Source organism: Danio aesculapii, chromosome 20 (assembly GCF_903798145.1).
Source record: "Danio aesculapii chromosome 20, fDanAes4.1, whole genome shotgun sequence".
Lineage (NCBI taxonomy): Eukaryota > Metazoa > Chordata > Actinopteri > Cypriniformes > Danionidae > Danio > Danio aesculapii.
The window spans coordinates 35,626,560-35,641,273 of NC_079454.1; the positions used below are offsets into that span (position 1 = coordinate 35,626,560).

General features: G+C 34.7%; 1 protein-coding gene across 1 annotated transcript; it reads right to left on the bottom strand.

The window, feature by feature from the left end:
• Positions 1-2,479: 2,479 nt before the first annotated feature.
• si:ch211-63o20.7 (Serine/threonine-protein kinase pdik1l-B-like) lies at positions 2,480-9,538 on the bottom strand. Its single transcript, XM_056481547.1, has 4 exons — positions 9,403-9,538; positions 7,015-7,650; positions 5,351-5,576; positions 2,480-2,724 (listed from the first exon to the last, which is right to left on the bottom strand). The coding sequence occupies exons 2-4, from the start codon at positions 7,627-7,629 to the stop codon at positions 2,492-2,494; spliced, it is 1,074 nt and encodes a 357-aa protein (XP_056337522.1). The 5' UTR covers positions 7,630-7,650; positions 9,403-9,538; the 3' UTR covers positions 2,480-2,491.
• Between the last annotated feature and the right edge of the window lie 5,176 nt (positions 9,539-14,714).

Consider the following 14,714-nt stretch of genomic DNA (forward strand, 5'->3'; position numbering starts at 1 on the left):
AGTTAACTGCTCTTTGTCTTGATCACAGAGATGAAAAAATTTGGCTTTTCATTTTGTAGACCTAAAAACTACTGAACACAAATACTTCAGGTTCAGCTAGATATCATTTATATCCATCACAAGGGGAGACTTTCATTTCCTTTAGAAGATGGAGCACTTTCTCAAACCAGAAAGCCATTTGAGCCATCTTTCCTTGGGCAAAACCAAATACAAGGCTGGCCACTAAAGCGTCAGATCTGGCTGGTGGGAAAACAAGCGATCTGGATGATTGATACATGTGCTACTTTTCACAGATGCGCATTAGGGGGAAACCGACTGATTTGGCCTTCAGATCTAGATGTTGAAAATGCGCCACCAGCTGTGCAACTTCAAAGGTTTCAGTCATTTTGACTTTCTATAATTACACTGTCGCTTCAAGGTGGCGATTTGTGGTGTGACCGTTGTGAATGCTCAATATCTCCTGTCTGACAACACCACAGAAACCGATTATGACTGGCTATCTGTATAAACATGAAGGCTTTGAAGCAAGATTGGACTTGTTTTATATTGTTCTTTAATAGTGTGCTCTATAAATACACAAAAATCATTAAAAATAACATAAAATTATTTTTAAAAAAGTTATATACAGAGGTCTGTAGTGACGAATTACATTTACTTCGTTACATTTACTTGAGTAAATTTGTTGGGTAACGTGTACTTTTTGAGTACATTTAAAGATGTGCACTCTTAAGTAAATTATCAGAGGAAAAAGTATTACTCTTACGTCGCTACATTTGGTCTCAAATGATAATAAATATGATTCATGACTTGTTTGCAACCATCGCGAGTCGCCGCATTGGAGACGCTGTGTCGCGAGAGGTGAGGCACGTCTCCCGCTTTCGGTTAGAGCGCGCGCTTATGTTGGTATGATGGCTGAAGACGAGCGAGTCTATACTGCGGTCACGCCAAGGCCTTCTGCGGTTTCAAGAAGGACGGTCACGCTTTCTGTGCAGTGAGTTTTTTAGACCAGGTCATCCGCGGCCTCAATTTCAGTCTAAGTTGTCACTCTTAAGTTTCATAATGCGATCCATGCAGTACATCGAGCTGACATCGCAACATTTACAAGAATTCCAGATCCAACCTGAAAAAACACGTATTGGTAAGTGTCAAAATTATCCTAATTTGAACCTTATTTATAGTAACTATCATATAACTAAAGGACCTCACAGCAAGATGGTCGCTGGTTCGAACCCCAGGTGGGTCAGTTGGCATTTCTGTGTGGAGTTCGCATGTTCTTGGGTGCTCTGGTTTCCCCCACAAATCCAAAAATATGGTAAAGGTGGTGAATTGGGTTAGCTTAAAATTGTCTGTAGTGTATGTGTTTCCCAGTGATAGGCTGGAAGCTGGTGGGGCAAGAACCCCTTTTTTAAATAAAGGGATTAAGCTGAAAATGAATGAATATATATACATAAATAAAAGTAGCTAGTAACTATTTACTTGAGTAATTTTTTTCATCAGATATTTCTTTAGTCTTACTCAAGTAACTTTTAAGAGTGTTACTTTTACTTGAGTAAAAATTTCCACAAGTACTTGTACTTTTACTTGAGTATAGATTTTGGATACTCTACCCACCTCTTATACTAATTAGCCTGCATTGTTTAAAAAAACTGTGATATTGATAATTCTTTAAATGTGTAACATTAATTCACATTTACAAATTAAAATGACGGAACCAGCATGTTTATGTGAAAGGAAAAATTGTATAAATTGGTTTTATCATTAAAAACAAACAACAAAAATATTTTACTAACGAACTTATTCACTGTCACAAGCAGCTGTGAAACGCATATCAAAAGTGTAACATTTGCAGTTGTTCAGTCCTAAAGCTATGGATAAAATTAAGAGACCACTTGAAAATGTACTACCTATGAGTCTAAGTAAAATGTAAACAAGTTTTTGTTCTAATAACATGTTTCAAATAAGAATCTTGTAATATAGAGCATCTGCCCCCTTGAAAATGCCTATTGGTCAAAATAAATAAATAAAAGGTTATTCCAACAATCACTGATTACTTAACTTTCTAAAAATAAATATAAACACCTGAAGTCATGGCACCCTTTGTGTTATTTTATACATTTTTTATTGTTCTAAATTATTTATTTTTAAAATAAGTCTTAAGTAGAACGAAACCAACATTACATTTTACTCAAACACATAAACATAAATAGTAAATCCAGAGAAACTAATGGACTAAAACTCTTTCCAATTGGAAATTCTCGGTTCATTCTCTTATTCACATAGCTACATATATATGCTAATGTCATTAAACATATATTTATCCTATTTCAGCACATATTTCTTTTAAGTATCAGTTTTCAAATGAACAGTACCCCAGTTGGTCCTGTTTGATAAGTTCCCTTGGCTTTATCTTCAAGTTTTTCAGTGTAGTAAGTAGTCTGGTGTTGATTTTTCCCTGTTTTGTGGTGTACAATTTAAAAAAAAAACGTTGAGATCAGTCCAGCTTTAAAGCACATTGGACCCTCTCCTCTAGCTGGTCTGCGGTGGGCCGGGCGTCTGGGTCAACATCCAGCATGTCCAGCAGAAGCTCACACATTGAAGGGTTTGGAGGTGGGGGCAGTGGAGGAGCTCGTCGAGTCCTCATAGGGATGATCAGCTGCAGGTCTGGATTCTCACACAGAGCTTCAGCTAATGGGGAGAGCCAGCGGCCCCGCATCACATATGCACCTACACACAATAAACAGGAAACACATGTTATGCTTAATCAATTTTCAAGCATTTGGTGAAACACGTCCTTCTTTCACTGTTGTTGCCTTTGATCTCCCAAATACTGCATTTGAATTTCCAACACTAAAAACCTGTGACTAAAATAGGTCAATTCATTTCTTTAAAGTATATTTTTGGTTTTATGTGTATACTGGGGTATAACCCAAAATGTACTTTGACTTACACATACACAAATGAATAGCTCAAACAAGTGTACCTCATTTTTTACATATGCTGGGCATTCACAGAGCGCAAGATGTAAACCGTACGTGAAAGCAATACTTTTAGCTGGAATTTGGATCCATACATCCGTCTTCAGTGGTTCAATCCAAATATTAGAAAGCAACACGAATACATTTATGTGCACATAAAACAAAACTAATTACTTTATTTCTCCATTACTCTTTTTACATAATTACTCACGGCACTCCCATGAACGTGCGCCCTATACTGACACTGAGGAGAAAAAAGATTTGTATGAAGCAGTTTTGTTTTAAGTGCGCACAAAAGTGTTATTGTGACTAAAGACATGTTTATTGTTTGGAGGATGTTTATTTGGTATTTTTCTGGAATCTGAAAGAGTCAGGACTGATGCTGTCCATGGAGGATAAGGCAGATTTTGGATTTCATTTAAAATATGTTAATTTGTGTTATGAATACTATCGAAATTCCCAGATGTTTGGAATTACATGACAGGGAGTAATTAAAAACATATTTTTCTTTGAGCTTTTGCACCAGACATTTACAGGAACAGTTATAGGAACTATCCACCATTTGCACTTTAAAGGACCTGTATGTACGTTTTTGACTCTTCTAAAGCGTAAAAATACCATAATATGTTTGCAGATATTTAAGAAAGATGCTAAGTGCACCTTCTTGTTTATCTAAAAAAAATACTGCTGAAGTGTATTATATTGATGATAGTATGATATTCTGCTTTGAAAATGTGTGTTATGTGCCGTCACCAGTTAAACCGTAACACCGGAAAGTCTGTCTTTGATTTGGTTATTTAACCCACCCAATGCCAGTTTAGCCAATTTTATTTCAGCACTCTTGGTTGCCTTGGTGGAAAACAGCATATTTCATTCATTCAGACAGGAAGGCTCTCAATGTGTGTATCAGTGACCGAAATGTGTCCTCCGGTAGACAGCTGCAGACTCCGAAATGAGACGCAGATTCAGAGTTCCACATGAGGTGGTTATTGGCCATTCAGAAACACAGAATATATGTGCACTCACTGCAGTCCAACGAAATGGTAAGGTTTATAATCTAATTAATACATATTAAACCTCTTTATCATTATTAAATGTAGATGCTGAATCACTGATATGTGTTGGTTTGCACTGAGTCACAGTTCTAAAGTTCAATTTCAAACAGTTTATCTGCTGCTGCTTTCAGTAGTATGGCAATAAATGTCTAGTAAAATGCCAGTCAAACTCACATTAATAGCATTTAACACAGAATAAAGCATCACTGACAGTTTTCTGTTGTTCAGCTGCAAGAAATTAAAGTTTCTAAAATATAAATTTTAGATGTTGGTTAGGACAAAAACTCTATCTTGTGATTTTACTTTTATTTAGAATACGATTTAAATCAGCCTTTGTTGGTGTTGACAATCTAGGCAACCTGCTCTTGCATGTTTTGAACCAGAGGTGCAATGCCTAGTACAACCACTAGGTGTCTGCACCTATAACCCTTTTCCTGGTGGCATTCACAAAATATTTGTCAAATGGCACACTTGATGTAGCATGCAGCTGGCCTTCTAGTGACTTTGTGATTGTGACCAGAATTTTGACTAGAGAGGTACATTTAGTTTTTGGGCTAGTTCTTGTAACTACCAACTGTGAAAGTCCCTTTTTAGCTTTTCGAAGGTGTTTGAAAACCTCAGACAGAAAATGTGGGGGAAAAAAATTAGCAAGGGTTTAGAGTGCAATCCCAAGTACATTCTAGGTTTAAGAAATATGCCTAGCACAAATTCATTTTTATTCACATAACTCCAAGACGAACACACCATACAGAGAGGTTAATAGGTGGAAGGATGCTAATTGCCCTTATATAAATAAGCTACAACATTTGACCTTTTAGTTTGCCTGCTCTCAGTTAAGCAAATCGTTGGGCTCCAGTAATTACTGAGGACTGCCTGAATAGCTTATGCACTCCATCCAAAACCTGCGTCCTCAGACCACTTTACATTATCTCAGCTATTACACATTAAGTTAATGGGCTGCTATGTCAAGCACTCAACAACAAAGCTTTCTCACCAATCTAAAGTGGTCTGCATGATGGTAACTAGAGAGAGGGGTAACCAAAATAGCCACCTGTCTGCCAGTGCAAGAGATGTGAGGCTCTGAAAACTTTCCTCTTCCATTCCTATTTCTGTTCCTTTTCTGTGACAATCACAGTATGGTGGGTTTTATATTAATCCGCCATCATGAGACCTCATTTAACTGCCTATGCAAGTTCCTATTTTGTTTTAATCATAAAAATGCATGCATCATGGATCGAGATTGATTAAATAACAAAGACATTAAAAACATTAAATGGGTGATGCTAAATGAGCCAAAGTATTTTTCCCCTCTCGACTTACCCAGCTGTTCTTGATTGGTGCCGTCTTCTAAGAAAGTGATTCTCTCCAGCACAGCCCAGAAAAGCACACCCAGTGAAAAGATGTCAGCCTGGGCTGTATAACTACGACCTGCCCAAACTTCTGGAGCCATGTAGAAGTCTGAGCCGCACGTAGAGGACAGAGCCAGTCTGCTCTGAACACCATCCGTAGGATTGTCCACCATCTTACTGAGGCCGAAGTCTGCCACCTGGAATACATGTGGAGGTAATTAACACATTGTTAATAACTAGAGCCATCTTTCAGATCTGAGGCATGAAACATACTTATGAATAGTTTACCTGAAAATGAAAATTCAGTCATAATTTATTCACCCTTTGAAAGTGAAAGTGCCAAACTGCTTAAAATCAACAAAATAATAATTTGGCAAATAATTTGAGTACTAATGTCCATGTAAATGTGGTGACTGTCTTTCTCCCCTGTGTCTGTGTTTGTTTTGCCTCAGTGAAAATCAGCGCATGCTCCTACTGAAACTCCCTTTGTCATGCAAACCCTTCACTCTTTCGGCACTCAACAGTCCCACCTAAACAAAGCTGGACTCACCCACTTTACTGACTAGAGATGTGAAAACACCCTGCTAAGAATTTAAATAATCATGTCTACAAATACATTTATATGCATTATTCTTTGTCTCTGCAACTGAAAATATGTATATTTAATGCAGCATTTAAAAATATTTAAATATATTACATTTAAAAATATTAATTATATAAAATGTATATGATTACATCTACAAAACCAGTTCCACCATTCAAACCAGTTTTTTTGTTTCAGTATAAGTAGGTTCCACTTGGAAAAAAATACAGTCTAATATTATTAAAATATTCTGTAAGAATTTTTCTACAATAAAGCTTCAGAATGATTGTTGGAAAACATTGGGATTTTTTTGTTAACTACAAAACACAAATTTATAACAACTGCAGATTCGAGATAAGCCCAAGGCAACTTCCCATCCATATTTATGCATTGAATGGACGATATTTGACTGGATTAAAGTACACATTTATAGTGCAATGAATCAGTCGCTTCAAAGCACACTACATCGACTGTCTTTGAATGCAGTGAAATGTATAAAAACCCTCATTATTTGAAACTTCAGAAACATGGCTACATTTCAAACTGTTTATGCAAGCTGATTCTCTTGCTAACCTTTTTGCTGTGAGACTGACATACCCTGTCTTTGTAATGACTGACAGAAATGGATCAAAGGGTTCAGGCACATTTTGTCACTATACAAATGACAATAACCCAAACGCATTACAACATAAATGGTCATTTACTCTCCCCCTTTTATCTTATAAAATATTCATATGCACGGTAAGTTGTGAACAAGTTAAGGGCACCACCAATATTTGGCTCGAAAGAACTTTTGTATGCTTTGTTATATAATCACAACTATAAGTGGAGCCTCCAGACTACAAAAACGCATATATATCAAAAAGAAAATGTTGCTCCATAAGTGGGCTATTTCAAAAAGCAACATGAAAGCTTGAAAATGCAAATCAAGCCCATGACAATTGCACTTAGCTTGACTCCAAATACGCCATGAGCAACCGATTTTACTGTTTGTTAGAAGTAGCTGCTTGTAACACCATAATCTATAAAATACCAACATATGCAGTTTGTACCTTCATGACTGGTCCTTCTTTAGTAAGACAGACGAGAACATTATCTGGCTTTAGATCCCGGTGCACTATCCCATGCTCATGCAGAAATGCAATGGCACTGCAGATCTGCCGAACCACAGCATTATTGCATTCAGCGTCCGGCGGCCTGGACAGAATATACTGGCCTAAATCTCCACCCTCGCAGTACTCCATCACCAACCAAAGCGCGAAGCAGCGCCTGGGAACCTCCTCTTTGGAAATCAGTCTCCTCTTTGACCTGGAGGCATTCCTTGTTTGGGTTTTGGAGTCTTTGTCCACAACTCTCCCTTTGAGAGCACTCTCCACCAAATCCAAAGGCAGCCTGCTTGATCTGAGGGGCTGCAGTGTTCGAGGGCCGGTCTGTAAGAGGCAGTTGTAGAGAGCGATGACATTGGGGTGGTTTCGTGCTGTGATTCTCATAGCCCATAGTTCCTGCAGGTAGAGCTCTATGCTCTCTGGGCTACAGCATGGCAGGCGTTTGATGGCTACTGTGTCGCCCTTTGCGCCCCACCAGCCAGTCTCAGTGACGCGCCCCTTGAAGACTACTCCATAGCTTCCCCGGCCCACTTCCTGCTGCAGTGTGTAGATATCATCCATCGTAGCAGGATCTGTTGTTTACTGCATGAGAATTTGCTGGTTAGTTTTGTTTTATTTCATGGTTCTGATATTGCATGCCAAGCAAGTCTTATAAAATAGTTTTATTCAATTATTTTTGTGTATATATAATGTTTATGCCCCATATTTGTGTCTGCATAAAATTAAACTCAATAAAAGGGTTTCATATACTTCTAAACTTATTAAATGAAAGTAAACTTTTCATTTTATTACATTAAAAACTTTTGTAAAAATAAAATGACTAAATATGGGTGCAATTAGGCATGGGCCGGTATAAGATTCTTACGGTATGATAACCTATCACGGTTTTACAGTATTGTGATTACTGCTCTAAAATATCTCCTTTTTAAATGTCTGAGTAAAAAACTAAAACTTTTTTCTCCCCTTTGAACACAAAATATTTTATTTTGAGAAAGATTTATAATATTTTGGAACAGTGAACATGTCAGGCTGAATAATTAAAATAAATCATTGACTTCTGCTGACTTTTGTTTCAAAAACACTGATTTCTTCACAATTTAAAACAACATATTTGGATATCTTTTCTGCTGGAGACACTGTCAACCTAAAAAAACAACAAAAAAAATGTATTCCAAAAAAAATCTTACACGTATTTTAGGAATGCTATAGCAGAAAATTGTGGCGGTTTTAAAACCTTTTCTTTTCCAAACCGTGGTATACCTTAAAAACGGTTATCGCTCCATGCCTAAGTGCAATACTATATTGTTGCTTTACTATTCAATGTGACAAATACATATTTATATAAAAAATACAATTTGATTCTGACCTGTATTCAAATAATATATAAGAAAGAAATTAAACATATTCAAGTTTATTTTAAATGATTTACAATTTTTGCTGACATATGAGCCAAACCTAGTGTTTTAAAGAACAGCTCCAAGTATATACAATTTTACATTACAACTAATAATTATTTAATGTAATCGAATGATTATAGGGAGGACGAAACCTGCAAAAACAATAAATAATTAAATACACAAATGAATGAATGAATGAATAAATACACAAATTCCTGCATAAATAAAACTATAAATAAATTTTAATAGCATTTTCTTATTCCCCCAACATCTGTGTAATTTATTTAATTAGTAATCTGACTGCCCTATTTATAGTTTGGAATTTGTGGTTTGTGGAATTTGTGAATATATATATATATATATATATATATATATATATATATATATATATATATATATATATATATATATATATATATATATATATATATATTATTCATTTATTTGCATATTCATTTATTGTTTTATTTATGCAGGAATTTATGGATTTATTAATTTATTTGCGTATTTATGTATGTATGTATTGTTTTTGCAGGTTTTGTCCTCCATAGATTTAGTTTTAGTATGTAAATGACTGCAATACTTTAAAACATGGCAAAAATTTGAAATATATATATAATTTTTTTTTCTTTTTAAAAACTTATATGTATATGTAGCTGTGGAAAAAAATTAAGAAACCACTTTGCATAAACTCCTTTTGTCTGGATGTACTAGATTTGGATATGAGATTGAGTAAAATTGTTTATTTTTTATTACTAAATGTTTAATTTAATCTATGATATGTAATTATAATGTATAAGATTTCATCCTAAATTTGAATAATTTAATTTGTTGTAGGTTTACACGGGCTAAGACAACAAAGACATGTTATCCCCCAATTTGACTTCTCCACTTCTGCTGCTTTTTGTATTTGTAACAATAATATGAATAAACTTACCGATTAAATCGCAGCCACAGTCAGAGTTTCTTTGTTTTCTTGTCCACTTATATGTGTAATAACGCGTATTTATAGCGTGCGATCTAAGCGCAGTCATAATACAACTCAAACACAAACAGTATTTCCGTCATCACACTTCCGTATTTTTCAGATCTTCGCGCGTCGGGTACTGTTCAGCGTTTCTATTGGTCAATGCAGTCGCAGTCGATCGCGTTCACCAATAAGAAACGAGAACATCATCACCTATTCGAAAACTGGCCAATGAAATGCTGGGAACTCTTTTCAGCAATGGCCGTTTTGATAAATATCTTACAGAGGGCGTTATTACTTTTTTAAAAATGTAAAAGTATGTCGTTTGTTTACTGTTTTTAATACGTTTATGATTTAATACATTTCCTCAACCGAGACGAAATCTACGCAACTTCGAGTGACAAGCCTAACGTTAGTTAGTCCATTCATGTTTTACAAAACTTGTTTAAAACATTTATTTAAATTTCAGAGTGTAAGTTAACTTTTTGTTATTACTTGGTTAATAAAACCTCATTCAGACAAGCAGCACCTATTTATAATATGAGTGTAGGTAAATGTTGTGTTGTGTAATCAAGTATAGATATATCAGGTACTTGACACGTCACGTTTTAAATATTGAACCATTTATGAATTCCGTTGTGTTGTCTAATCAAGTGTAGAATAAACATCAGGTCACATCTGTTATAAATGTTAAGATTTTTTGGGGTCAAAACAAGCCACTTCCAGTTCCCTCTCTTACAAAATGCGGTTTAATACAATGTTTCATTGTGACAATTCATCCCACACTGGACATAATGTAACAGTTGCATTTCCTCAGGGTTAAAATGAACACTTTTTGTGTTACTTATGTAAAATGTGTACTTGTGTTACTTGTGTTTGTTTTATTGGTTTTAAGCTTTTTTTCTTTCTCTTTTGAAAACTAACACCGGTGTCCCTATATAGCTTGTCATAATCAAGAATTCCCAGTTGGGAAAAAAAACGTTTAAAGTAGCCTAAGCTGGTTTTAGAGGGGTTTTGGCCATTTCCAGCTTGGTCTTAGCTGGTCAGGCTGGCAGGTGACCACCTAAAACAAGCTCAAACAGCCTAGCCAGGCTGGTAGCCCAGCCAAAACCAGTCATGTCCAGCTTAAACCAGGCTGGTCAAGCTAGTTTTAGCTGGTCATTAGTCTGACCAGCTAAGACCAGGCTGGAAATGGCTGAAACCAACCTGGAAATGGCCAAAACCCCTCTAAAACCAAGCTGGTTGAACAACTAAAACCAGCCAACCAGCTTAGCCTGGGTTAAGCTGTTTTTTTCAGCAGAGTTATCCAACGGTAAAGGCGAAGTTCACCCAAAACCTAAAATGTTGGCATTATTTACTCTCCCTGCACTGGTTACAAACCTTTATGAGGTGCTTTATTTTGTTGAACACAAACCCAACAGTCAACTTTATCAAATGAAATGAGTGTAGTTAACTCAAAATTTACTGTAAGTTATTCAACTTATTTAAAAAAGAGTTTTGTTCACAGTACTCATATAGATTAGTTTAACTCAAATGGTTTGTAGCAATCGGTTTCCTAAAATGGTTTGAGTTGCCTTAACTTATTGAGTTTTACTGTGCTCAAATTGCTTCATTTACTCAAATGGATTAAGTTCACAGTACTCATTAGGATTAGTTTTTGAACTTAAATGGTTTGTTGCAATTGGTTTCCTCAAACAGTTTGAGTTACCTTAACTATTTTTGGTTTTACAACGTAGTAAAAAACAAATACAATGGAAGTCAATGGTTACAGGTTTTCAGCTTCCTTCAAAATATCTTATTTTGTGTTCAACAGAATAAAAACCCACATAAAGGTTTGAGGGTGAGTAAATAGTAAGTAAACTTTCATTTTTGGGTGAACTATCCCTTCAAATGTGAGATTAAACTGTTATTTTATAGCATTTTGGTGTTAAAAGCACTGAAATCCCTCACAAAAATCTTTTCAACTTTTTAAAAGTGATAAAAAACCACTGACACAGGTCACTCTTTAACGCTTTGCTAAAGTTATCTTAAATGTCAGACAGAGATAAGGAAGCCTCCATGATAACACAAGAATATCCCTTGACTGTCTGAACAGGCTGTCACTCCCACATAATACAAGGGGGAAAAAACTCAACCAATTATTTTTTTATTTGACTTCTCGGCTAACTATAGCAGTATGAAAATGACTGAAGAATTTCTTATTCCTCTTGCAGTCGTCATCCTGAGATGCATTTCAACTCGATTTCAGAGTCCCGTCAAAACTAGATTATTTTTCTATTTAATTTAGTTAAATAAATGTACAAAATATGAGAAGGCTCTTTTCCTTGATTTTCTATAGCCTTGATTAAAACTTTCTTTAATATTTTTTCTCTCTCTCTCTCTCTCTCACCCACAGGCTTTGTATTCCTCTTATTTTCTTGCATTAAGTCGTGTCTTTAGGTTATTCTGGTGAAATCAATTAAGCTTCTAGTATTAATAGTCATCACTGAAAATTATTGCCAAGGGCTTCCCATAAAACATAGAGATGTGGGCATGGCTCAGTGCTCTTCATCGCCTCATATAACGATAAAACTTTGCCCTGGAATGATGAAGGGAATGAAACAACATTGACCAGAGAGGCTCGCAATCATTCTGCGTCACGGAGGTGAATAAGCCCTCTCATATAATTGCATATCTTGCGTGGAACTGACTTCAATTTTACTCAGAGGTGGTAAAACACACACACACAGCTCATTCAGGAGCTGGTTCTGTGATTCAGCCGCTGCTGTAATGTGATGTGGCACAGAATCTGATGAGTTCCTCTGTAGCGGCAAGATGCGTTTCTGTTTGTCTTTGTATAATATCTAATTCCAGACTTACTGTATTGAACGGTATGCAAATCTATGGGAGAGGGACTCAGGTGATGGGTTATTTTGGTTCTTTATGATTTGAATATTGGCCGCTTCAGATTAATAACTGCTTCATTTCCTCTTGGGCACAAATGCAGGACACATGGTTTTTTATATATACAATCACTATGCACATTTAGAGATTAATTACAAATCAGGATTGGTGTTTATTTTTGCGTCCAATCCATGTTATTTAACAGCCTCTGAAATGGCGTGATTAGGAAGATCAAAGCAAGCTATTGTTAATTAAAATGTGGGTTTTTTTTCCAGACCTATATTAACTACTGGGTTTTTTCCAACGGGCTTTTCCTAATACTGAACCACTTACATTTATTATGCGTCATTCAAAGTAATTACCAGCTAGAACACAATGTTACAGTATTTCAATTTTCCTGAAAGCTTTGGCTCAAGTAGTTTTTGTGTGTGTTCTCTTGGGTTTTTACATTACTCACATTCTTATAATATATTAATTATCTAAGATTATAAGTAACGTGTCTGTTGGAAAGACCAGGTGCATGCTGATTTATGCTAGTTTGGTGCTGGTCTACACAGTAAAAAAAGATCTGTGCAATTTATGGTAAATAATTCACAACAGCTGTGGTTGTCTGATCTGCACCATAAAATATGATATGTAAATTAAAAAGTAACAGTAAATGGAAGATGTTTTTATTATAGATGTTAAACTGATAATGCTAATATACCGGCCTTATTAAGCACTAAATTATTATTTGTACGTTTGTAATAACCAGTGTTAGGGAAAGTTACTTTTTAAGGTAATGCATTATAAAATTAAGTTACTGCCCAAAAAAGTAACTAGTTTCATTACAAAGTTACTTTTTATAGTAAGTAATGCGTTACGTTACTTTTGAGTTACTTTTGTGTTACTTTTTATTACCTGGCTGAGTTTTGATCTCTTACAGAACTTGTTTTTTTCTTTCTTTTTTTTACATGCCATATAAATATATTATTGAAGGTTTACAGCGATGTGTTTGCTACATTTGTACTTTTTGTCTTAAATAAATCACTGTCCATGGAGACAATCTACTTTTCCTCTTCTTCAATGCGTTCAAAATAATGAACACATTCTCTCATTGACTGCGTGATTCATTGTGACTCCTTTAATTTTAATTCAGCAATTTATTTTTTAAAAGCTAATTAATTAGACTAAAAAGTAACTTGCGTTACATTTTCAAAATAGTTACTCAAATATTATTACTTATTTTTTTAAAGTAATGCGTTATTTATTTGTTAATTACATAACTCGCGTTACTTGTAAAGCGTTACCCCCAACACTGGTTATAACCTTTGTAAAGATGTTAAGATCTAATCACAAAAAGCTGAAAATAATGCAATAAACATTATTTAAAGAAATTAAATGTGACATTAAACTAGGGTTGCAGGATATTGAATAAATATGACATTGTGATATTTTGTTTTGCTGCGAAATATATTCATATTCACATATACGATATGAATACATTTTTACCAGACGATTTGAATAGCTTTATTTTTTGAAAGATTTCATTAATTTAGATCAAATGGAATGATCAAGTCTTGTTCTTAGCAGTGCATCTGAGTAAATTATAATAAACAACAATCAAAAATAAATAAATAGTGCTTTATGGATTGTATAAATAATTTAAAAAATAATAATATCTTTATGTTTTCATCTTGAATAAATAATACAATCCTGCAGTGTGACTACTGCACATACACACATTGTGATATCGATGCTAAACAATATATATTGTGCAGCCCTATTAATCCCAAATGTGAATAACTGATTTAATCAATGATTTTAACAATTATTTAAACAAAAAACAGCAAAGTAAACTCTCAGATAGGGGATACTAGGATGTTTATGTTTTATTTTACTATAAAACTACATGAAATGCACTGATAGATCTATTATAGTTGGTTTAGTAAACTTTTTGGTAACCAGTTAACAGGTTTTAATATTAAGATTTTTATTAGAGTTAAAATGAGCGAACATGATGCACAATTGCTTTATTTGATTGGAATTTAGATTGGAAAAGCAAAGCTAGTTAAGACAAATTTTGAATGTTACAAAGCCTTGTTTAAAAGGTTGTTTCTAATTTTTATGATAGTTTTAAAAGGTATTATCATAATTAAAACTGGAACACCTAATTTACCAAAATGCTCTAACTCTTTCTATCATTTCTACTTAACTTACAGTTCAAACTCCAATGGGGTGTGACCTTGTCATTTCAAATTGCAACTCTTGCATTGAAGAGGAACCAATGGAGTGTGTTTTTAAGGTATGACCCACAATTTGTATACACAACAAATACATTTTCCTTAAATGCTACACAAAAAAAATCTGTTTATTCTTCGTAGCACAAGTCAACTCTTTTCAGCATTGCTTTCCTTCAG

Bases quoted from the DNA above. Each gene is read 5' to 3' on its own strand.
- si:ch211-63o20.7 (XM_056481547.1), bottom strand. From the start codon at position 7,629: ATGGATGATATCTACACACTGCAGCAGGAAGTGGGCCGGGGAAGCTAT. The intron at 5,577-7,014 runs GTACAAACTGCA...CATGTATTCCAG, and splicing joins AAGAAGGACCAGTCATGAAG to GTGGCAGACTTCGGCCTCAG. The intron at 2,725-5,350 runs GTAAGTCGAGAG...TATTGTGTGTAG, and splicing joins CACCAATCAAGAACAGCTGG to GTGCATATGTGATGCGGGGC.